Source organism: Chrysemys picta, chromosome 9, assembly GCF_011386835.1.
Source record: "Chrysemys picta bellii isolate R12L10 chromosome 9, ASM1138683v2, whole genome shotgun sequence".
NCBI lineage: Eukaryota > Metazoa > Chordata > Testudines > Emydidae > Chrysemys > Chrysemys picta.
The window spans coordinates 65,927,619-65,950,940 of NC_088799.1; the positions used below are offsets into that span (position 1 = coordinate 65,927,619).

The 23,322-nt window shown below is 43.4% G+C and overlaps 1 protein-coding gene across 2 annotated transcripts in view; it reads right to left on the reverse strand.

Annotated features, from left to right (window-relative positions):
* Positions 1–671: 671 nt before the first annotated feature.
* CENPI (centromere protein I) overlaps positions 672–23,322 on the reverse strand; it is a 30,436-nt gene continuing 7,785 nt past the window's right edge. For both annotated transcript variants that reach the window (XM_005285648.5, XM_042861552.2), the window contains exons 8-21: positions 20,360–20,449; positions 18,162–18,290; positions 17,709–17,873; positions 17,330–17,450; positions 17,005–17,096; positions 16,552–16,669; positions 16,396–16,460; positions 15,470–15,567; positions 14,405–14,540; positions 11,435–11,559; positions 7,846–7,894; positions 7,457–7,690; positions 3,119–3,160; positions 672–2,038 (exon numbers count right to left, since the gene is read on the reverse strand). In XM_005285648.5, coding sequence (XP_005285705.2) covers positions 1,907–2,038; positions 3,119–3,160; positions 7,457–7,690; positions 7,846–7,894; positions 11,435–11,559; positions 14,405–14,540; positions 15,470–15,567; positions 16,396–16,460; positions 16,552–16,669; positions 17,005–17,096; positions 17,330–17,450; positions 17,709–17,873; positions 18,162–18,290; positions 20,360–20,449 — 1,596 coding nt within the window. In that variant the 3' untranslated portion in view covers positions 672–1,906. The remainder of the gene's footprint in view (positions 2,039–3,118; positions 3,161–7,456; positions 7,691–7,845; positions 7,895–11,434; positions 11,560–14,404; positions 14,541–15,469; positions 15,568–16,395; positions 16,461–16,551; positions 16,670–17,004; positions 17,097–17,329; positions 17,451–17,708; positions 17,874–18,161; positions 18,291–20,359; positions 20,450–23,322) is intronic.

Consider the following 23,322-nt stretch of genomic DNA (forward strand, 5'->3'; position numbering starts at 1 on the left):
GGCAAAGGAATTAAATGAGAGAGACCTTGAAGAGCAATTAGGTGATATCTCCCTGCTACCCTCAGAGGCTGAAAATGAATATTCCATCTCTAAAAGTGGAGTTTACTTAACAGGAGCTCCAGGCAAAACCAGTCTCTGTACTACCACTGCATGGTATTAGTGGCCAGTACCATGAAGGGTATTTTCACCACAGAGGAGAGGTGATTTGGGTAAAGCTTGCATTGCAAGATCATGTGACACCATAAAAGCTTTCGGTACTGGGATTAATGATACCCAGGAGAGCTGGATGGAGGCCATTGGTACTGATGTGGTGGGCTGAGCTTCAGTACTGAGGAACCGTCACCAGGTAAGAGAGCCCAACCTGAGGGGAGACTGGAGCACAGTGAGAATGTCAGTAGGATGCATTCTGGGCCTTGAGCTACCCTTTAAAGAGGAAGGATGAGGAGATATCTTTTTCCTATTAGGACCCCATGAGGGTGACCTAGTTTTATGCTCCATAGAGGGGGGGAAAAAAGGCTTCAAGACATCACAAGTTAACGTCAAACAAAAGTTAATTCTGTCAAAAGTGAAAGTCTTTCTGCAAAATGTTCTCCCCCTATCTGGGAAGATAGGAGCCACACAGGTGGGCATAACCACAGATGAGAAAGTAAAAAACCATTTCTCAGACCCACTGTTTGAACATAAGAGTTTATTAACAAGATCATTAGCCTTCAACAATGTGACCCCAAGACTAATATGGTATTAGAGACAAAGGAACAAGCAGGATCTTTCACAGGCAAGACACCACCACGTTGGTAACCATCGCTGAAAAAGGAAAAACATGTCAACATTTCCTGAAGTGTCTCCTTTTCAGAGGCAGAAAGAAAGTACAAACTACTTGGAATCATGATCAATGTTCTCTCTCTTGTTCTCTGAGCATGGAAGTTGAAGAGTCCCAACCCTGCTTTACACCATCAGTATGAAGTTCACCCAAAATATCCAGCTTAGGAGATGGAGTTCAGTTTCTTTTAACTGGATCTGAGTTTTAAAAAGGGCGGGAAGGAAGAAACATTTCACAAGAGAGTTCCTCTGCAGTGGCACTAAGGCAGTATTTTACATAATATAAACATATACAATATACAGTTATGTACATTGCTACAAGCACAAAAGGGAAAACTGCATTTAGACTTGTCACAGGAAAATAGTGAGCTGTTAGCAATGTCCCTAGGGTGCTCAAAGCATCCATAAAACATGAACTTCAGCGCTAAATCTTCCAGCTGCAGTGCGAGAATGTCCTACAGACTGGTACAAAGGAAAGCATCCTCAGGAGGTTTCATACTGAAAGCAAAATTTAAGGGGTCAGTTAGGCCAGCCTGTCACAGACCCTCAAAACCAGTATAAATAGACTCCACCACAGAGGACCCAGCAGGTTCCTTAAAGTCCCCGAGTCAATATATACAATATCTTAGAAAGGTGTGTGTGCACGCATGCATGCGTTTATACACACAGGGTGTTCCTCATTACACACTGCAGCGGGAGGTCAGGAATCACTTCTAAGTGAAGGAGCACTGCTAAGTGCCATAATGAAATAAGAAAGGCAGAAGTGTTTGCAGCTTAGTTGAAGTAGACATTCCAGTATGAGGAAGTTGATAGTGAACAGGGACATTGCACAGGATACAAACTCAGCAGCATCACACCACAGAAGTTTGGCAGGGACATCCAGGTTCAGTGCACTGTTGAATAAGGTCAGTTCAACCATTCTCTCTCTGTCCTTGTTTTCCTAAGGTGATGTCAGTATCAAAATGTAATACAGCTAATGGCTCTGTCTACAGTACTTCTTCCCCTAGACAAAGGTGTTAGAGGCAGGGCCTGCTATACTCTGCTTTCCTGGTCTGGACAACCAGAAGAATCCATATGAACCAGTCTGTTACACCTGAACATTCCCTGACTTGGTTTGGGAGACCTGAGAAACACGATTGATGCTGCTTTCGATGAAGAGTTTCAGGCCTTGTAACCCCTGCACGTAGAGATATTCCAGATACCAGTTCCACTGCCTCCCCTGGAAACAGAAATAAGGTAGTTAAGTGTCTGGGGCCATAGATGCAGTTGTAGCCTCCTTTTGCCTTAACCTGGAAATATGGAAATACAGACAGTAAAAGCCTGAATACACCTGCCCTGCCACACCGGCACAAAGATTACATCCCACCCCAGGCTCCCAAGTGACTGGATGCACCGGCACAAAGATTACATCCCACCCCAGGCTCCCAAGTGACTGGATGCCTCATAGGATCTGACATTGAGCCTTTTACCTATAGGTCACCATTTCAAATCTGGCCTACCCTGATAGTGATCTCAAGTCATTACCATTTGGTAACTACTCAGGACCTACATAAATCCCATTTCTGGTAGACAGAAGCCCACTAGTTGTCTCCTTGGCAAGTCCAGCGAAGTGGCTGAGGAGTGAATGAGCCATAAAACTGAACTCCCCATCCCACAATGAGAAGTTACCCTAGTTCAGCTTTGAGGCACATTGACAGGGCAGCACAAGGGGAAGTTTGAACGGTCACTGCCCAGGCTGACCCTATTCAGTGGAGGATTTCGGTCTCTAGCACCGTTCACGTTAGCAGTACATTCAGTTTAAAATTAAAGAAAAGAATATACCGCTACCCCAGAATGTGAACGCTATTTAGACTGATATTGGAAATTTGGACAAGCTTAATCCATTTGTGAGAGAAGAATTTTCCCAGGAGCAAATTCTCCAATAGTTAAGAGGTAACTAGAACTTCTTGACCTACAATAAATGCAGCCTCAGCACAGAGGCGTGTAACAGTCTCAGTCCACTGGCTGTACATGGCTGCTACACCAAAATGTTCCCAGACCAAAGTACACTGCTCTAGTCATCAGGTAACACAATGTGCTGTCCTCATTGTGAACAGCTGGAACTTTGTAGTGGGTCCACAAGTGAGTCTTCATCTTTGATTGAGTTCTCATGTGCCATGACCAGATGAGAGCATAAACCCTCCTTTCGAGCTCCTTATTCTTCTCCTGGACGTGGTATTTTTGAAGATGTATTTATATTACTAACCTATAGCTAAATACAGCCAGTTTTCACATAAGATTTAAAAATAGAACACATTACCTTAATTAAGTTGAAGTTCAGGGTTTTATCTTCTGGCCAAGCCTTGTGGGGGAAAAAAAATATTAAGTAAACAGAAGTCAGATCAGATAAAACCCTCTGTCCTGAGTTGCCGGGCCTCAGCTCTGCTGAGTCCCCTTAAGGCAGGAGCTCCATGAGTGCAAGGAAACTATGGCAATTGTGAATATACTGTAGCATATTCTCCTGACACCAGTCCATGAATAGCACGGTATCATGGAAAGTACTCTACCAGAAGTCAATACTTCTGGACAGAAACAAGTAATATTTATAAACTTATTGAACTTCTGTGCCTCAAAGGCTAAGGAACCACCATCTCAACACTATCAAAGGCAGCAAAAGTAGAGAACCCTATGAAGCTTAGTTTATTACCTCACTATTTCAGGGACTCTTCTTTGAATCTGCTGCAGAGCAGCACCCTCTGGTGCTCTGGAAATATTTACTCAACAATGGAGCATGTTTTCAGGAAAAGCAGGCACTGTATACATGAACTTTTCCTCTCCTTTGTTTCCTAACAATCTTTAAACCAGTTTGTGGTTCCCATGTAGAGAACAGTCAGTGCTTCAGGATGAGGAATGCTAGCATTGCCCATCAGCAATGTCTTCTACAGGTGTGGGGAGGTGTAAGAGGACCTCGGGAGAAAGATGGAAGGAAAAGAACTTGACAAAGAAAGTCTTGCTATAATGCTGGAGAAGTCAGAATTCCCTTCTCCCAATTTTTGTTTATCATGTAAAAGCATTTTTAAGGACATAAGGAAAATCCCTTCAAAGTTCAGTTAAGTGAACAAATAGCACAGTTACATTTTGTAATTAGAGCAACTGGGTGGTGCAAGGTAACATGCTGTGGTCTTAGAATCTAAGCAGCTATTTTGGGGGGAATTCTGTGCCACTGCGCAAGAATAGAATTAATGTCCCCTGCAGATTTTACTGTTTCTTCAGAGAACATTTGATTCATGCATCCCTCCCAGGTAGCGGTTGGGGGTGGGGTGGGGCAGGGCACATCTGGTTCGGGCATTGAGAAAAGCTGGGAGACACTTAAAATCACTGCTTTGGGGGTGGTGCTGGGCTCTCTCTGTCCCTCTCGCAGTGCACCCAGAGCCCCGTCAGTGGCTCCTACGCTGTGCTGGGCTCCAGCTGCTAGTCACAGCTCGGCTGGGAAGAGGGGCAGTATACGGAACTTTTTTCCCCTGAACGGGCCGCTCCCAGGGCCGGATCAGACCCATCCCCAGGTCTGCAGGAAGCTCCACACACCCCCTGCTTCCTGCTCCCACCATGCCCTGGGCGAGGGGCTACTGTGCAAGGAGCTGCCCTCCCATCTGCCACCCAGTACCCAGACTCCCCTGCTGAGCCCCACCCCTCTCTATTCAGACCCTCACCCCACTGAGCTCCCACAAGCTGCACCAGGACCCCCGCCCCACCAACTGCACTTAGATCCCCACCCCACTCAGACTCCCCACCGAGCCTCACTCCCCCAGCACCTGGACCACTCCACTGAGCCCCCTGTACCCAGACCCTCTGCCATGCCCCATCCCTCCCATACACCCCTGCTGAGCCCCAATCACCTTCACCTGGATCCCCCCAGCAAAATCCCATTCCCCCTGCTCCCAATGAGCCCCTGTGCATCCAGATCCCCCCCACTGAGACACCCATACCCAAGTTACCCCACACCTGGATCCACCCACACTAGGATCCTGCCGGGCTGAGCCTGCTTGCCCTACATCTGGATCAGGGGGGGTAGGGTTGGGCATATGTGCAAGACACTGTCCCCCCTCGCTCACTGTGGAGCCATAGAGATGTACTAATATTCTTAGCAAGGAAACTGTTTGTCAAAAAACATTTCCTGAATCTTTTTTGTTGACTGTATTGTTACAGACATAGTCGCTGATAGGTATTTGAAATAAATTACCAAAATAATTGAAAATGGTATGATTATATTGTGTTATGTTGACAATTAAAATATTGTGCCCATAATTTTTAATATTTTTGGCATAGAATTCCCTCAGGAGTATAAGCTGCACCCCTGCACTGAAAGTTCAAGGGTAGGATAGAGCTTGGCAGTTTTCAGAGAATGCATGTTGTGCATATCCCTTACTCTGTTTGCATTCTGTTTGCATGGGCTCCTTTTGGAAATTCTGTCCTGAGACTAAAGACTTCTGGTTTAAGAGCAATGTTTTAAAGTGCTCTAACACACACCTGTAGACTTTGATTTTACATTAGAAGTACGGTCAAGGAAATTAGCAGTGAATGACTAGAGAGGAAAGATGAAATACAGTTAGGATGATGTAATAATGTTTCCTAAAGAATGGAATTGAATGCTTGCCTACAATTGAAAGTTAACTTGGATTAAGGTCAAGAGTGAATTTGAAGCAAAACGAACAGCTCCAAGTGTACAAGTATCAGGGGGTAGCCGTGTTAGTCTGTATCCACAAAAACGACAAGGAGTCCGGTGGCACCGTAAAGGCCTGGTCTACACTGGGGGGTGGGGGTGTTGACGTAAGATACACAACTTCAGCTACGGAAATACCATAGCTGAAGTCGACATATCTTATTCCGACTTACCTCCCATCCTCACGGCACGGGGATCGACGGCCGCGGCTCCCCCGTCGACTCCGCTACCGCCGCTCGCTCTGGTGGAGTTCCGGAGTCGACAGGGAGCGCGTTTGGGTATCGATTGCTACCCGCCGATACGGCGGGTAGTCTGGACATACCATAAGACTAACAGATTTATTTGGGCATAAGCTTTCGTGGGTAAAAAACCTCAATTCTTCAGATGCAAGTGTAGACATTTATTTGAGAATAAGCCACTCTCCCTGCTCCCCAGGTGAGCACTGACGTTAGACCTCTGAAAACCAGACATACAAAGTTAAGATACATGCCACCCCCACAATGTGACCTTAGCTCAAAGATGGCAGAGTAAGGTCCCAGCATGCCAATAAAACACATACTAGTACTTCCCTTACAGATGCTGCAAAACCCTTCAGCAAGACAGACTTGGAGCTCATGTGCTAAACACCTGTTTGCTGTGGCAAAACTCACAGGAGTAGCAAACAGGACCTACTTACACTTGGCCTATACTCAAACACTGAGGGTACGTCTACACTGCAGTTAAAAACCCACGGCTGGCCAGTGCCAGCTGACTGGGGTTCACGGGGCTCGGGCTAAGGGACTGTTTTATTGCATTGTAGACGTTCCAGCTCAGGCTGCAGCCCAAGCTCTGGGACTCTCAGAGCCCTAGAGTCTGGGCTCCAGCCAGAGCATCTACACTGCAGTTAAACAGCCCCTTAGCCTGAGCCCCGCAAACCCAAATCAGCTGGCATGATACAGCCGCGCGTGTCTAACTGCAGTGTAGGCATACCCTGAGCTTACTTTACACAAGCCACCCCAGATTTGCTAAACGTTACCCCCCTTTCGCCCATGTCCTGAGGATTCCTTCTGAGACATTGCCTTCATTTCCTCCTCATTAAGCCCTAAAGACCACTGTTATGTATGCCACAGAATGCTGACTATCCCCAAACCAAGGCGACACCTATGCACACCTCTGCGGACACACTGTACAAAACTCAGTGCTGAAATGGGGCATACTTCATCCTTCCAAGTACACATGCATCTCATCATATCACAACAGAACCTGCTCCAACTTATTCCTCCCTCATTCAATACAGCTATAAGTAACACAACGAAGGCATTTGGAGTGCATGCAGATAAATGCTGGAATTCAAATCTGTGGAGACCACCACAAACTCCTATAGAACAGCCTCATCTCTATTAATTATGTGCCTTCCCTGCTAATTGAACTATTGCCAGTAGTTAGTGCCAGCTCCAGGTGACAGTTAAGGTTGTGTTGTGGGGGGCGTATATATCTTAGTTTTGCATTTCCCTGGTTTTCAAGAGGTTTAAGTTTAGTCACTCTCCACATTCTAGAATGACACAAGGCATCACTGGGCAACCTTAATTCCATGCTTATGAAGTTTTTGGGCATATAATATTTGTCTATATTACTTCTACCCATGCCTCAAAATGATTTGGCCACACTATAATCATGGAGTTTAAAAGCAAAGCATGTTTAAAACCATTGCCTTATATACTTTTATACCAAGCAAACAACCAAAACTAAACTATTCAGACTGAGCTGCTGGGCTGAGATGAACACAGAGCACTGGTTTCAGCCCACCTAGCAGAGTACCAACGCTTGAAAAACACAAGTGAACTCAAGCAGTGCAAGGAGGGGGGGGAAGGACAGTTCTCCAGCTGAATTCTCAAGATGGAGTGACTCATTGGCAGTGCAATAGTGGGGGCCACTCTGAAACATTGCTCACACCCTTACCTGCTGCAGGAAGAGGATAGCATAGCCCATCAGGGCTGGGTGGTGGACAATGTTGAAGCTGTTCCTGACCTCCTGCACTCTGGTTTTCTTCAGTACTTCCGGATCTAGGCGAATGCCCTGAGGGTGGATATCCTTCTGGAATGCACTGGATGTCCACAGACAGCCCACCATGGCCATTATGTACTGGTTGTACTCTTGGTAAGTCTGGCTACTGAACTTGAATTGCAGTATTGTCTGATGGGATCAGAAAACAATTCAGTTGCATAGCACTGGTGCACTACCCTTATCCCTTGCAATTGTGTCATTAGAGCACTGCCTCCCCAACAACTTGTTTATAACCCTTTTATTACCGTCCACAGTACTTTACCGCAAAGGTTTGTTCATGGTACCTTTTTAATCAGCTCATTTTCTTTTGCAGCTACCAAGTTGGTTCGATACCTAAAGGAATGAACAAATGGAAGAGAGACTTAAGTGCCCTCTGAATTCTAACGCAGATAAATACTAGAGAAGGGCAGGAGTGCTGCTTCAGAAAAAGTTAATGGCAGCTTTTATCCTCCACTAGTAAGACTGCTGAGCTTTTCTCCTCCTCCAATTATAAATAAGGCTACATTTTAGTCACGGGTATTTTTAGTAAAAGTCATGGACAGATCACGAGCAGTATCATGTTATTGACTTGAACTGGGACTATATAGATCATTGTTGCAACCAAAGTCCTGTAGTGGCACCAAATCTCATATAAAGGGCAGGGCCGGCTCCAGGCACCAGCCTGGCAAGCAGGTGCTTGGGGTGGCTGCTCTGGAGAGGGACGGCATGTCCAGGTATTCGGCAGCAATTCGGCAGACGGTCTCTCACTCCCGCTGGGAGCAAAGGACCTCCTGCCGAATCACCGCCGCAGGTCGCGGCTTTTTTTTTTTTTTTGGCTGCTTGGGGCGGCCAAAACCCTGGAGCCGGCCCTGATAAAGGGGGTCAAATAGGATGTCTAAGACAAGGTTATGGTTATGCTATCTGTAAATGTGTATCATTTTTGTAGTTGAAGTTATGAATATTGGCGCTGTACTGTCTGCATTTCAAATCTCTGCTATGCTCTTTTAGGCTGTCTTGCATAACAGGCCAAAAAACTTGCTATGCTTCCGGGTGACACCCCAGAGAAGTTGGTGTCAGCTCTGCCTACCTGTTTGATGGCCCATTAAGGACCATCAGCTATACAACTGACCCATTGAGAGGAGGCAGATACGCCTTGTAACTCAAAGTATGCAGGGACTTCCCATGTAATTTTCCACATTAAGGACAAAGGTGTTCTTACACCTGGAAAAGACTATAAAAGGCTGATGCCTCATCTCCATCTGGTCTTCAATCCTGCTTCATACCTCTGGAGGGACTTTGCTACAAACAGAAGCTCTACACAAAGGACTGAATGACCCATCCCAGCTGGGGATGTACTCCAGAGACTTGATTTGAACCTGCAGTTTATTCTATCACTGCTGCAAGCCTGAACCAAGAACTTTGCCATTACTGTATGTAATTAATTCCATTTAACAGATTCTAGCTTTCATCTATATCTTTTTCCTTTTATAAATAAACCTTTAGATTTTAGATTCTAAAGGATTGGCAACAGCGTGATTTGTGGGTAACATCTGATTTATATATTGACCTGGGTCTGGGGCTTGGTCCTTTGGGATCGAGAGAACCTCTTTTCTTTTACTGGGGTATTGGTTTTCATAAGCATTCTTCCCCATAACGAATGGCACTGGTGGTAATACTGGGAAACTGGAGTGTCTAAGGGAATTGCTTGGGTGACTTGTGGTTAGCCAGTGGGCCAAAACCAAAGTCCTCTCTGTCTGTCTGGTTTGGTTTGTCTTAGAGGTGAAAAAACCCCAGCCTTAAGCTGTAACTGCCCTGCTTTAAGCAATTTGTCCTGAACTGGCACTCTCAGTTGGGTCCCGCCAGAACCAGCATCATTACAAGCAGTAAACAAAAATTCATGGCCTGTGGCCTGTCCGTGACTTGTACTATATACACCCCTAACTAAAACTTGGGCTGGGGGGCCAAGGGTGCTTGGGGGGGGGGGGGGATAGGGGTGGTGGTCCGGGAGTGCCGTGGGTGCTGGTGGCCTGAGATCCCCGCTGGTGCTGGGGGTGAAGGGTTGGTGGGACTGGCAGGCTCCCTACCCAGCTTTGCGCAGCTCCCCTGAAGTGGATGGCATGTCCCTGCATCTCCTAGTGGGAGGGAAGGCCAGGGGGACACCATGTGCTGCCCCCTCCATGAGTACTGGTTCCACAGCTCCCATTGGCTAGGAACCACAGCCAATGGGAGCTGCGGGGTGGTACCTACAGGCAGGGGCAGTGTGCAGAGCCCCATGACCTCTCTGCCTACAAGCTACAGGGACATGCCGGCTGCTTCTGGGGAGCTTCCCTTCCCCCCCCCCCAGGTAAGCTCAACCCCTTACCCCAGCCCTGAGCCCCCGCCCATTCTCAAACTGCTGCTGCTGGCCATGGGGCTGCCCAACTCGGAAGTTACAGAAGTCATGGAGGTCACAGAAAGTCACAGAATCTGTGACTTGTGACTGACACGCAGCCTTAATTATAAACACTGACGGAAGGAAGAGTTCAAAGGGACTTCACCACTTGGCACAGGGCTAGCCTCTATCCAGGGACTAGGGAGAAGGAAGATACTAAGAGATGAGCTCTCATTCAACTAACAGACTTTGAGGTTCCTTAGTAACAGAGAACATAGGACTGGAAGGCACCACCTTATTGCAGGAGCAATATGTTCCAACCAAATCAGAGACAAAATCACCTTCATATGACTCAACAGGCTATATGCAGTGTGCAGCCCTGAAATCTAGCACAAAAATGCAGTGTGCTTTTAAAAAGGAGCCTTTCATTCAGCGAGTATAGAAAATGGAAGCCACTGGAAGTAATGGAACCTGACAGTTGTTCTGTATAAATAATCACTAGCTGCTCTTATCTCCTGGAGAGCGCCCTGTCATGTTAATTACCCTGCAGTCTCCTCAGAGAGAAAGCCACATGGACAGCCCTACGCCAGCTGTCCGCAATTGGCTACTTTTCTTATCAGATGCAACCACTGGAACTAACACCACCAAGAACAGCAGCAGTTCAGTAGGTCCTACAGAGAAATGAACAATGCTCTCTCCAGACCTGCAGGCAGCCTCCAGGCCTCCGAGACTCAGAAGCAGCAGAACACCTCATACTCAGCGCTGCCCTAAACTCCTCTTTCTGCAAATGTGAATCTAATGGTTAGAGCAGAGGTTCTTAACCTTTTTCTTTCTGAGGCCCCCACAACATGCTAAAAACTCCATGGCTTACCTGTGCCGCAATAACTGGCTTTCTGCATATAAAAGCCAGGGCTGGCATTAGGGGGTAGCAAACAGGGCAACTGCCATGTCACAGGGGCCCCCGCAAAGCTACATTGTTCAGGCTTCGGCTTCAGCCCCGGGTGGCAGGGTTCAGGCACCTGGGCTTCAGCCCCATGCAGTGGGGCTTTGGCTTTCTGCCCTGGGTCCCAGCAAGTCTAATGCTGGCCCTGCTTGGAAGGCCCCCTGGTTGAGTACTACTGGGTTAGAGCACAAGCCTGGGGTTTGACACTCTAGGCATCAGTCAGGAATTGAACCTATTAGGTGAGTTACTTAAGGTCTCTCAAAGTATTAAAGGAACACCTACCTACCTCAGAGATGGCATCCTGGGGAGGGAGCAGTGACCTGAAACTTGGTTTTATTGTTACTTGGGATAACAATATGGAAAAGGTTGAGAATCACTGCTGTAAAGTATATGGCCAGCACTCAGAATAGCCCAAGAACTCCCCCTCCAGCCCCTTTCACGCAGAGAGAGGGAGAGAACACAGAAGACTTCATGGAATTCCAATGTTCTTGTTTCGCAACACAAAAAGAGTGGCATCTCCACAACAATGATCAGAATAGAAGATGTGATAAAGTTGAAAGCCCTCCCACATCTTTGGTACCTGTACATAATGTAGCAGAGCTGGTTCAGACTGACAGCATCCATGCTGAGCAGTGCTGGGTAAAAAACTCCAGGAGGAGGCATCACCAACAAGGGTAAGTTATACTTAAGATACACATCACACACCTGCAGGAAGGAAACAAATCCAGACAGGTTGTTACAACCACCGTTATCAATCCCCACAACACCTACAGGGGAAAATGAGAATTACGTCACTTGTCTGTGCTCCTGTTAACTCTGACACCTTGGAAGGGAAGGTGGGAGAGAAGCAATTCCATTTGTTCCCTCCCCAACCACATCACCAACTCCTTCATAGATTCCAAGGCCAGAAGTCACCACTGTGACCATCTAGTCTGACTCAGACTCATAGACTTTAAGGTCAGAAGGGACCATTATGATCATCTGGTCTGACCCCCTGCATGCTGCAGGCCACAGAACCCTTCCCTGGACTCTGCCGTTGAAGTCCCTCTTGTAGTCCTATGGCAGACCATAGAACTTCCCCAATATAATTCCTAGAGCAGATCTTTTAGAAAAACATCCAATCTTGATTTCAAAAATTGCCACTGATGTAGAATCCACCATGACCTTTGTGCAGGAGCTTGTGTAAATGTCAGTCTAAACCCTGAAAATTAGCCTACACTCTAGCGCTGGGTAGTGGAAATCTAATTTTTCCCTTTAGCGAACATACAGCAGCCCCCTTCTCTCTGATCCTACATGCTCCTTCTGTATCTGTAGCTTGGACTGGACCAGACCTGACCTAACAGCAAGTCTGGGTTAGGTATTACCAGTGAACCACATAACAGAGACCAAATAATTTTAACAGTTAGACAATTCAAGTAGTTATAATTAGCCTGTTGGGATTCCATGGTCACAGCAGAAAGCTTTGCCCCCCAAGAGATTTTAAATTAAAATGCTGTTTTTGTGCACTTTGAATTGAATTTGTTTCCCTCTACATATAACTTGATACAGAAAAGGTGTGATTTATTCATGATTTAAAATCAGCAGGCAGTAAACCTTGATTTAAAATCAGTTTTAATCTTATTTTATATTTGTACTTTTTAGGCTATTCTTCTAAAGAAAGGTTGGTTCTCATTAGTGGGTAACCATTAAAACACATAGGATTTGCAATTAAATAAATGTATGCTAAATTTGGTACTTTTTGCCAACTGCGAGACTATACTATATATGTATTTATTTAAATCAGTTATGTAGATTACATACATTCATTCAGATTCTTAATTTTTTTTATATTAGAAAAGGGTTAATGAGGCATTTTGGATTTAGTAGATTAATATTTTACACTTGTGATTTGTATCACTCTGTATGTGGATAGAAACTGGAATTCAATTCAAAGGACACAAACAGCATTTTAATGTTTTTTGTTAGTTAAATAAAATCACCTTAAATGTGCTGGACACAAGAAAAAAATTATCAAAATATGTTTTACATTTAAATAACTAACCAATCTGTTAAATAAAGGAAGTATTAGTAAATTCGACTAAAAGAACAGGAGTACTTGTGGCACGTTAGAGACTAACAAATTTATTTGAGCTTAAGCTTTCGTGGTGTATATGTATATCTTCCTACTGTATTTTCCACTACATGCATCCGATTAAGTGGGCTGTAGCCCACGAAAGCTTATGCTCAAATAAATTTGTTAGTCTTTAAGGTACCACAAGTACTCCTGTTCTTTTTGCGGATACAGACTAACATGGCTGCACCTCTAGATTCAACTAATTACTTCTGGTCACAATATCCTTTAAGATTTTAGAAATAGGATGCTTAATGCTATCACACTGTTTTTATTCATTGATTGAAAGACGAAGACAAGTTTTCTTGCTTTTTCAACTCGTCATCAATTTCTCCACTTTGAATCAACTAGTTGATTCAACCAGTTCTGTTAAAAGCTGGTTTAGCACTTCAATAAACTCTGGTTCCAGTTTAGCCAGTGACTTCCTCCAGATTCAGTAGTTTGGCCCCAAACATGGACTGCTTGAGTGTTGGTTTTAAATTTAAAATGATTTTAATATAGATTATAAGAAGTTTAGACCTTAACATTGTCGTCAGATTAAAATTTTTATTTTTAAAAAGAAAAAAGTAATTTATATAAAATCCCTTTATTTTTAAATCATGTTTTTACCCACCACACTCTGAAACAAATAGTAAAGAAAAGGTCAATTTTTTCAGAAAAATATTTTAAAAAGTATTTAAAAGTATTAAAATTTGAGTTTTTTCAAGTTAGTTGTATCCCTTTAATATCTTGCTATTCCGTGTGTGTGAGAATATCAATAGCACCCAACCCCCTTAAAAAACAATACAAAATTCTTTATGATAGCTATTTGGATCCATGCTTCAGGTCTTCAGTTAGTCTCCTGGAAGGGGTCAGGCAGTATAGAGAATTCTCTCAGATGCTTTTGCTCACATGCTCAGGATCAGACTGCCCTTTTTGGGTCCAGGAAGGAATTGTCCCCCAAGTCAGATTGGCAGGGACCCTGTGATTCTTTTGCCTTCCACTGGAACATGGGGCTTGGGTTGCTTGCTAGGCTCATCTGGGCATCTCTCACCTACTCAATTCCGTGCCATTACAGAGGCCGTGGGCATTAGTACCTCTTGATCCCTCCTATTCTCTGTCTGTGGCACACAATTTAGTCTCCAGAGGAGTGAAGTACTTGAGTCAAAAAAATCTGGATTAAACTAAATTTGGGGGTAAACTGGGTGGAGTTTGTCTAGTCTGACCTGCACATTTCAGACCACTAAACTGGTAGTCCCTCTGGCCTTAAACTTGGATGCAGCAGCTATCATCTATGACTAGTGGACCGGTCCAGCAATTAGGAGGATGTAGCACTTAATCAAGCATAACATCTACAAATTATTACAAGGAAGGATATGTTATGCTCTTGCACAATGAGTGGAAACTGCTCTTAGAGAGGTTGGACATCTTAAAATGCTAAAAGTAATGGGATATACATACTGTCTCATAGAAATCCAGAATAAAGTACAGCAAGAAAGTAGTATTGTTCTCCAAGCGCAGTGCTACAGTGGCGATCCACCCTACAAAGTGGATCAGCTCAGCCACAGAGTTCACCAGTCCAGAAAGAGTGGTGTTCCTAGAACAGCAGTCAGAGAAACAGACAATGTTAACACAACTCGTCAGCTTTAAAATACAGAGCAGAGTTAAGCAGAATGACAAGAGAACTCTAGGTTTCCCCACCCTCAGTGTTGAAGTCAGCAACATTAATTTGTGAATGTATCCAAGTTAAACAGAACAAAGTTATCCAAAATACTACACAAAACATGGCCACATCTTCATTGCTGGAGAGTTCTTGACTTCAATTTGCTGACTTTTGGGCATGTATGTTCTCAATGTTAGTATTTTTACAAACATAGCTTTTTGCATCACTGCTTCAGTGTTACAGCCTCAAGCCTGGATTGACAAAACTAACCCCAACCTGCCTGCTTTGTGGTCTAAGATAAATTAGGATATTTACTATTTTGACAATTTAAAAAGCGCTCATAAGTCAGAAAGGGAGGGATATGAATTAAATGTTCAGATACTATGAGGAAGAGTTGGGTATGAGATCCTAGGCAGATGATCGTTCTTTTCTCTGCCTAGAAAATACTGGTTTGTGTCATCAAGTAGAAATGAGTGAAAAAGGAATTTTGACTTGGGCAAACAAGGATTATGCAGAGGCTATCCAGACATACCTCAAAACTCCCTTAATAAAATGCTGCAAGTGTGGTTCATGCTATTGATACATTCATTCTATTTTGAGTACTACATTGCTGAAAAGACATACAAAACATTAAGATATGTACTTTTAATGACGTTACTGCAAGATACAAGATATGAATAAACCATAGCAACCTTGATTGCAATACATTAAAAAAATAAACAAACAGGATTCACAACTAAGCTAATTGTCACAGAAGCAGTAAAGCATTTTCTGACTCTTTAGTCACAGGTGGGGAATAAAAACAGGATATTTTCATGCACAACACACAAATACTGCATTGTGTGCAATTCAGATGAACTTACAAAGGACTGATTTTAGGATCAGACTCCACATCCAACTGCATCACATGCCAATTCAGCCAGTTCTGCAACAGCTCCTTCAGACTTTCAAGAACACTACACTGCAGGAGGGAAAGAAAGCAGTGAATTATGTACATTGTAGAGGAGTGTCTGAATGCTAAATAAAAATGGGCCATCATTTTCAAAGTATACTGTGAAGGTTTCAGACAGTTTATCATCAGGACTACAAGAAAGACTGGGGAGAGAGCAAGCTGAAGCCTCCATGTAGGTCTCCATGTAGGACACTTGCACTCAAGGCAGGGAGATTAACAGAGGGTGTAACAAGTGCAGGGACACAGAACTCAGGCTGAAATGATGAAACAAAAGAAAAAAGTTGTCTTACTGGATTTTACTATCCTAAATCAGCAGCATGGTGGGTGCAAAATATATTTGTATACCTCTACTTCGATATAACGCTACCCGATATAACACAAATTCGGATATAACACGGTAAAGCAGTGCTCCCGGGGGGGGGGGGGGGGGGGGGCGGCCTGCACACTCCGGTGGATCAAAGCAAGTTCAATATAACGCGGTTTCACCTATAACGCGGTAAGATTTTTTGGCTCCTGAGGACAGCGTTATATTGAGGTAGAGGTGTATTTCCAATTGAAACACTGTTGCTTATTTCCAGTTGAAATCGCCTATTAAAAAAAAAAAAAAAAACAAACAAAAAAAAAAGCAAGAGGGCTTCCTAAAATAAATAGTTACCTCCCACTATACATTTTAACTCTCTCTATAAACTGGAGAGGACCCATGTTGGACAGGTCCAGATCCAACGCCAAACTGGGAAGCCCATTTAACTATCTGTAGATTGCTTTACCTACCTCCCATAGTGGGGACAGCAATACCAACTAGATCTGCATGTGACCAATATAACGACCTTGAATTACCTTAAAATAAAGGGATGATGTAAAAAAAAGCTGTGCCAGAGGTTCACAAAGATGTGGTTTCATTTCTGAAAACAGAGGAGAGAAGTCAAATATCTATGGAAGAATCCAATCCAGCCAGATCAGATATAGTCCAAGATCATAGTCTAGACTACATACCTGAGAAGCTGCTGAGGGGGATCCAGCTCACCAGCCTGAGGATTTGCGATCGACAGCAGAAACCATCCCAGAGGGGAAGGCTCTTATACAAGAATTCTTCACAGGAAGAGAACCCCTCCTGAAGGGTACAAAGATTAAAACCTTCAAAAAAAAAAATTTCATCACAATCCCTTCCCTTTTCTGACTCCCCGCCGCGATTCACTAAAGAAGGGCAGAGTCCCTCCCTCATGCAATCCATCAGCTAATGACTGCTGCTTCCCAAATTATCATTCCTCCAGAAAGAGGGGGCAGTTCAGCAACCTGGACTTGCCCTTTGAACACATTTTTGCTGATCTCTTATTGCTGTTTCTAAGATCGTAATCTTTAAGGCATCCCACAGGAAATGGATGAGCCACTAATACATACTAAGCAAAGGCTTAATTGAGAACAGGGCTTCATTAAGTAGGTGCTTACCTGCAAGAAACACTCTGTCTTGTAGACAATATCCAGGAAGTCCTTGAACTCTTCTTCATACTGCTGGTTAACAAGCTTATACCAAGTGCATTCTAAACCAGAAGGAATAACGTAACAGAGTACAAGGAGTACAGACAAGGATGCAACAACCAGAAGCAGAATCCAACCCCCCACCATAGGTACTGTTAAAGTCAATGCTGTCATCTCAGATAGTATTTTTATGTACCAGTAAAACAATCACATATGCCGGTACAGCTAAGTACCATTACAGCCTCAAAGTTATCCCTTTTCCTCCCCACCATACCTGGTAATGTTAAGTTCCTACCTTCTTGAAGAGTCTGGCCCATCCAATAGTAGAGCCTTAAGTAGATAGATTCATCTTTGATACAATTAATGTAGTGAAGCAGCAAGGAATTCCTTAGCACTGAGCCCATCTGGGAAGGAAACTGCAAGAGAAACCGGGACAACCAGCTATTGAATATCTGCTTCTGAAAGGTTTTCAAACAAAGCTGACACTAGTCCACACCCTTTCCACCAGGGAATACACACAGGTTCCAGGTTTTCATATCACTCCCCAATACAGTATATCCCTTTGGAGATGGATAATGTGTGCACCTATTCCCCAATAAATAGGTTATTGATATGTATCCCTAGGTCACCTTTAAGATTACACATGCTCAAGGTGAGGCCTTCATGACACTCACCTCTAGGTGGTGGATGTTCTGTAAGAGCTGGGAGAAGGTGTGTAGCTGCTCCACTGGGAAAGATTCACTGTGACTGAGGATGTCAGCATGGTTGATGTCCTTGCTCCTAGTTGGGTTGTTTGTGTCAGTGCTGCACGCAGGCAAAATCAACTGGGTATTCCATTTCTGGAGAGAGAAACAGGAAACCAAAATTAATAGTTGCGAGCAGGATTTCAGTGCAGTCAGATAAATACACTATAAACAAGACAACTAATATTAGCACAAACTGGGAATCACTCACTTGCTATCCTGCAAAGTGCTATCCTGTGAATCACATCCCAGACTTGCAATATAAAGACAGAATTTCCCATTAAGTTACACTACCTTCCACAATGTCTATCCAGATCCCAGCTCCTTTCTACAATTCAGCATGCTTGGCATTTTCTAGGATTCCCATAAGTTCCCATAACTTACTCTCTTCCGGGACTGAGGGTGACCTGCGCCTAGAATCAGTTGCTGGGATATTGGAGACGTTCCCTGATTTCTTCGCCTTATGGTGTTGATTGCTGCCTTCCACAGGCTTTCCGAGTTCTTGAAGTAGGTCTAAAAACACAATCCAGGCACCTATGTGTGAGACCAAACTCTAAGGCAGAGTGACAGAAAAATCAATTGCCAATTTGATACATGTCACTACAGTGACATTTATGTGCTCTATTGTAAGGACTGCGCTTGACAGTCCAAAAGGTGCTAGGTCTCTGTCACAGTACAGTACAGCTTTTATTTCTCTGGACTCATTATCCTTTGACTACAATCTGAAAGATATGTATGTAATTTTCAAGGCATATGACCTTTCCCAAAGGTAAGAAAAAAAAGTCCCCGGGATCTCAAAAGTGTGGAAATTTGCATCTATTTTAGGATCCTGATGATGATATGCTGTCCATTCATAAAGACTGGATCTAAAGAATTTCATGTATTAAATAAAACCTGCCCAGGTATATGTGTGTCTTTATAGTGAAGATCCCATGCTTTCAAACAGCAGTGAGATCTGCCATAGAAGCGAACTGGATAATCAGAGCTTTCACTGAACATTGGATTAAGTTTCTAGGCATCATGGTTGTGAAAAAAACTTTTGAAATACAAACCAAACACAAAATTGCCAGCATAAGGCTTTATCTGAACTAAGTTTGCACCACTGAAATTACAATCAGCTTTTAAATCATAACCTTTAATTCATGCAACCCTCCCCCTTCCCCCCCCCATGTGGAAACTCTAAATTTGTCTTATGAACCAATTTAACTAAAATAGATTATAAATTTTTTTTTAGGTGAACTGTCCTAAGCCTGGAAATTTCTATCTCCCATGCATGTGTGGGTACCAAAAGTTCCAACTACTCTCACAGATAAATCTGCAGCACAATGAAAACTGAAAATTTGGGGCAATGTAAAATAATCTGAAATGAACATTAAACAAATGCCACAAGGACTGCTTGTGTAATTTGCTTTCATACTGTAGTCAGTAAAAGCCTCAATTTTTAGACCTGGACAAATCTGCCTCACTGGAATGCCAGAAAAACCAGGCAGCCTTGATGCAAAATTTAGATCTAGTTTGCTGCAGAGTTCTTGGTGTCTTTGTATAGTATGAAGCATATAAATAAGATAGTCAGCGTACATATCTTAACTTCACCAAATAACTTGCTGCATACACAGCACACAAACATTTATGAAAATAAAGCCATACAGTCTGTTCCTACCTTGAAACTCCCCCAAATCCATCTCAGAACACATTGTCAGCTTCCCCACCATTACTTTCATATGCTAAAACTTTCAATTTAGATATCAGGCCTGCAAATAATTTAATACAGAGGTTCTCAAAATGTGGGTCAGGACCCCAAAGTGGGTTGCAACCCCATTTTAATGAGGTCACCTGGTTTGGCTTAGACTTGCTAGGGCCCAGGGCCAAAGCCCGAGCCCCACCGCCAGTAGCCAAAGCCGAAGCCCAAGGGCTTCAGCCCTGGGCAGCAGAGCTCAGGTTAGAGGCCACCCCGGCCTGTGGCTGAAGTCCTTGGGCTTTGGCTTCGCCCCTCCCCCTGGCCTGGGGTGGTCGGGCTCGGGCTTTGCCCCCCACAACCTGGAGTGGTGGGACTCAGATGGGCTTGGGTTTTGGTCCCCCATCCTGGGGTAGTGTAGTAATTTTTGTTGTCAGAAGGGGTTCATGGTGCAATGAAGTTTGAGAACCACTGATCTAATGTTTACTCTGACTTGTGTCTTCCATTATTGTGCTGCAGTAGCACCCAAAGGTGTTTGGACAATGCCCAGCAGACTCATAGGATGATATTACCTTCCCCCACAATGCTTATGATCAAATATACAAGACATAAAAATAGTATAACAATAGGAGGGAGACAGGCAAGGGAGGATGAGAGTAAGGACATGGTTACACCTGCTCGCTATGTGCCCTTCTCTGCTGAATCGTTTTATATGTCTTCTCACTTCAGTATAAATAAATGGTAGCAATTCCCATAGAAAACTCTAATGGTTTCGTTTTACTGAGTGGAGAGAGGGTACAGAATTATTCTTTCACCATTGAATCATGAAGCAAAAGCTGCTTATATAGGAAGGACAGTACAGACTTTAATCCCAATACAGACACATCAGAGTCACTCCATTCCTCACCTTCATCTTTGCAGGCAGAGTTATGGACACCAGCTCAGGGCAGAAAAGTTTGTACAGTGATAGCAGAGCCTGCAGATGAGGCTGCATTCCCTAGAAGAAAAAGAAGAGAGTTAAAATGTGCACCATAAGAAACAGCAAGGAAAACCCAATTGATACTGCAAGTCTACACACTAGTGTGTTATTAATCAGTCCAAATTAGCATTGTGCAACTGAGGAGGGAGGAAAAGGAGGAAGAAAAGAACATCTCTACTGAGCACTGGAAATAGTAAGGAAGTTTGGGTGGGAAAAGAAGATACAGTTTAAATTGCCATAGATCAGACTACTAAATAAATCAAAATTACTGTATAAAATGTATATCATATCTATTTTGCCTAAATACACATGCAAGCAGTTTTACTGGGATACCCATACTCCCCAATTGCACTTCATTACCCAAGGAGTGAACATAGCATTATATAGTTAAACTTCTTTAAGTGCTACTGATTTTGTAAAATATATTAATAGCTAGCTCTTACAGGAAGAGTTCTCATTGTACAATCTGTAAGATATATAATAAGATAATATCCTCTAAGATTATCTGTTACAAGTACCATGTAAATATTAAATTGACATTAAATTGAGAGGTGAAGAGGGATGAGTTGTGCCACAAAGATAAGAAAAAACTGACAATTGCAGGAGTTTAACACCATTTTAAGACCTCTGTGAATAATACCAATCCTTCTGGACTAGATGTCTCTAGCTAGATTATCCAAATGTAGCCATTGCCCCACATTTTATAGTCTACTCTTTCCCTCAAAACAATCATACCAGAAGCATATATTTCCAGTCATGAAGTCTCAAAAGCATCCTTCGCAAATCATCATCATGGCAAATCCCAAAGGGACAGGCTTCCTGCAGATCAAATGCCATTGAGATCGTATCTAGCTACATCCTTAAGACTGTCTAGATGGATGCCAGTAATGGACATAGTCCGAACAATCTTTTTGCACCACAGAAATTTTTGGTGCCCATGTGAACATTCCTTGGTAAACGCATTTCATAATTCATTGGTCTTCCATCCTAATAGTATGTCTGTACCAAAAAAGTCAGCAAGACTGAACCAATGCTGATGAGGGTGGTGGATGGGTTTAGCTATCAATACGCTCATTGCTGGTCTTATCCTGCCACTTAACATGAAGCAGCCAACGAAGACAATGAGAATAGAAGATGTCAGTCTGATGCTCTTCAGCCTCCCCAGCACCCATGTTTCACTGGCATACAATAGTCCTGTAAATCCACAGCTTCCAACTCTGACATTTCCACAGAAGTCAATCAAGGACCCAGAACTTGGTGGTGGTGGCTGCTGCTCTACGAGTGTACATATCTTTTGAACATTCTCTAAAATGGTCTGTTTCCCAAAAATTCAACAGTTGCCAACTGCTCAATATCCCATCCAGAAAGATTAATACCAAGCTGGTCAGATGACAGAAAAAGTGAGACTTTGGTCTTTAATGCTTCAGTGGCCTTGAGCAGTTTGGAACAGAAAGCCATCCGCCCCAATTAACCCCTCTGCAAAAACTTCAGCAGCAAAGCCCCCATTTGTTTCCTGCCATTGCCAGATCCTAATCAAAAGCAGCATAGCCGAAAGTGGAGTTTGATGGTTTTAAAAAGTTAAATTATTTTCTTGGCATTTTTGTATTCTGAGAATCCAACATAAAGCTGACAACTATTTTAATGGCAATAGCTTTGGTGGGTGGAAGAAGGGAGAGAGTCCTCAACATCCAAATGTTGAGGAACTTTCATATTTTCCAGTTTTCCACCCATATGTCCTGCACAATGTGAAACGTTTCAGAGCCAATAAAACCCAGACGTGTTATTGTTGAATAGACAAAAGCTCTCTCCCAAATCATTTATATTCTATGTCTGCATATCTGCAGACACGTTACATTCTGTGTCCTGTTCTAATACTGTGATGGACAGCTTGTTAGCCATCAGTGTGTGTTTTACAGTTCATGATCTTACTTGGTAGGTCTTTTAAAAATCTCAGTTGGTCTGTAGAAGGTAGGGAAAGAGCAGTAGCTGCTCCTCCCTCTGGATTCAGGTTCCCACTACCTTTCTAGAAGGGGAAGAAGAGATGCTGGGATAACCAAGAAGATGCTGCAGTTGGGAGTCTAATGCAAGAGTAGGTTGCAAAGGATAAGAGTACCAAAGGAAAATAAATGCTGTCCAAGATTGATTATAGATACAAGAGAAGGGGAAGGGAAGACAAGGAAATGGAGGACACCTAGAGAAGGCAGACAGGGGATTGGCAGCAAAGGGAAAGAGAGAACACCAAAAGATAATCAAACAGAAAGAAAAGGTATAGAGAATAAAAGTATGGGTTGGGAAGCAGCAATCTGGTGGTTAGACGAAGTGACCTAGAGTCAACATCCCAGGTTTTATTCCCGGTTCTGATACTGACATGGGTGCCTTGAGCAGTTCACAGCATTTGTGCCTCAGTTTCCCTTTCACATAATGGAGATATCTGCCCACTGTTTTGTTATTCTTGGATAACAATGCCACAGAAGTATAAGAAATATGAAGTGAACAGGAGAGTGGAAGCTAAAAGGGAGAGAAGGAAAGGAAAAGGGAAGCCAAGAGATCGCTTTCAAATCTGTGTAATTTTATCATCCCTAGCTGTAAAATGTGTAATTAAAAAAAAAAAAAAAAAAAATGTGTAAGTGTCATTGTGTGGGTGCTTGGAAGGGACACAAAGTCCAAATTAGGGATGTGTGCAGGTTAGGTGCAGCACTTGTGCTAAATGGCAAGCTGTGTGTGCATTATTAATTATTATTATTATTATTCCGAAGGCTGGAAACTACTATTCTGAAGTCTAACAACCTCATCCTTTGCAACGATATTTGCCATTCCTGTGAAAACATTAACCATAAGAGTTGTAAGCCTAATTCCAGTTATACTGCTTACTCGTTTCAGGATTTCTAGTG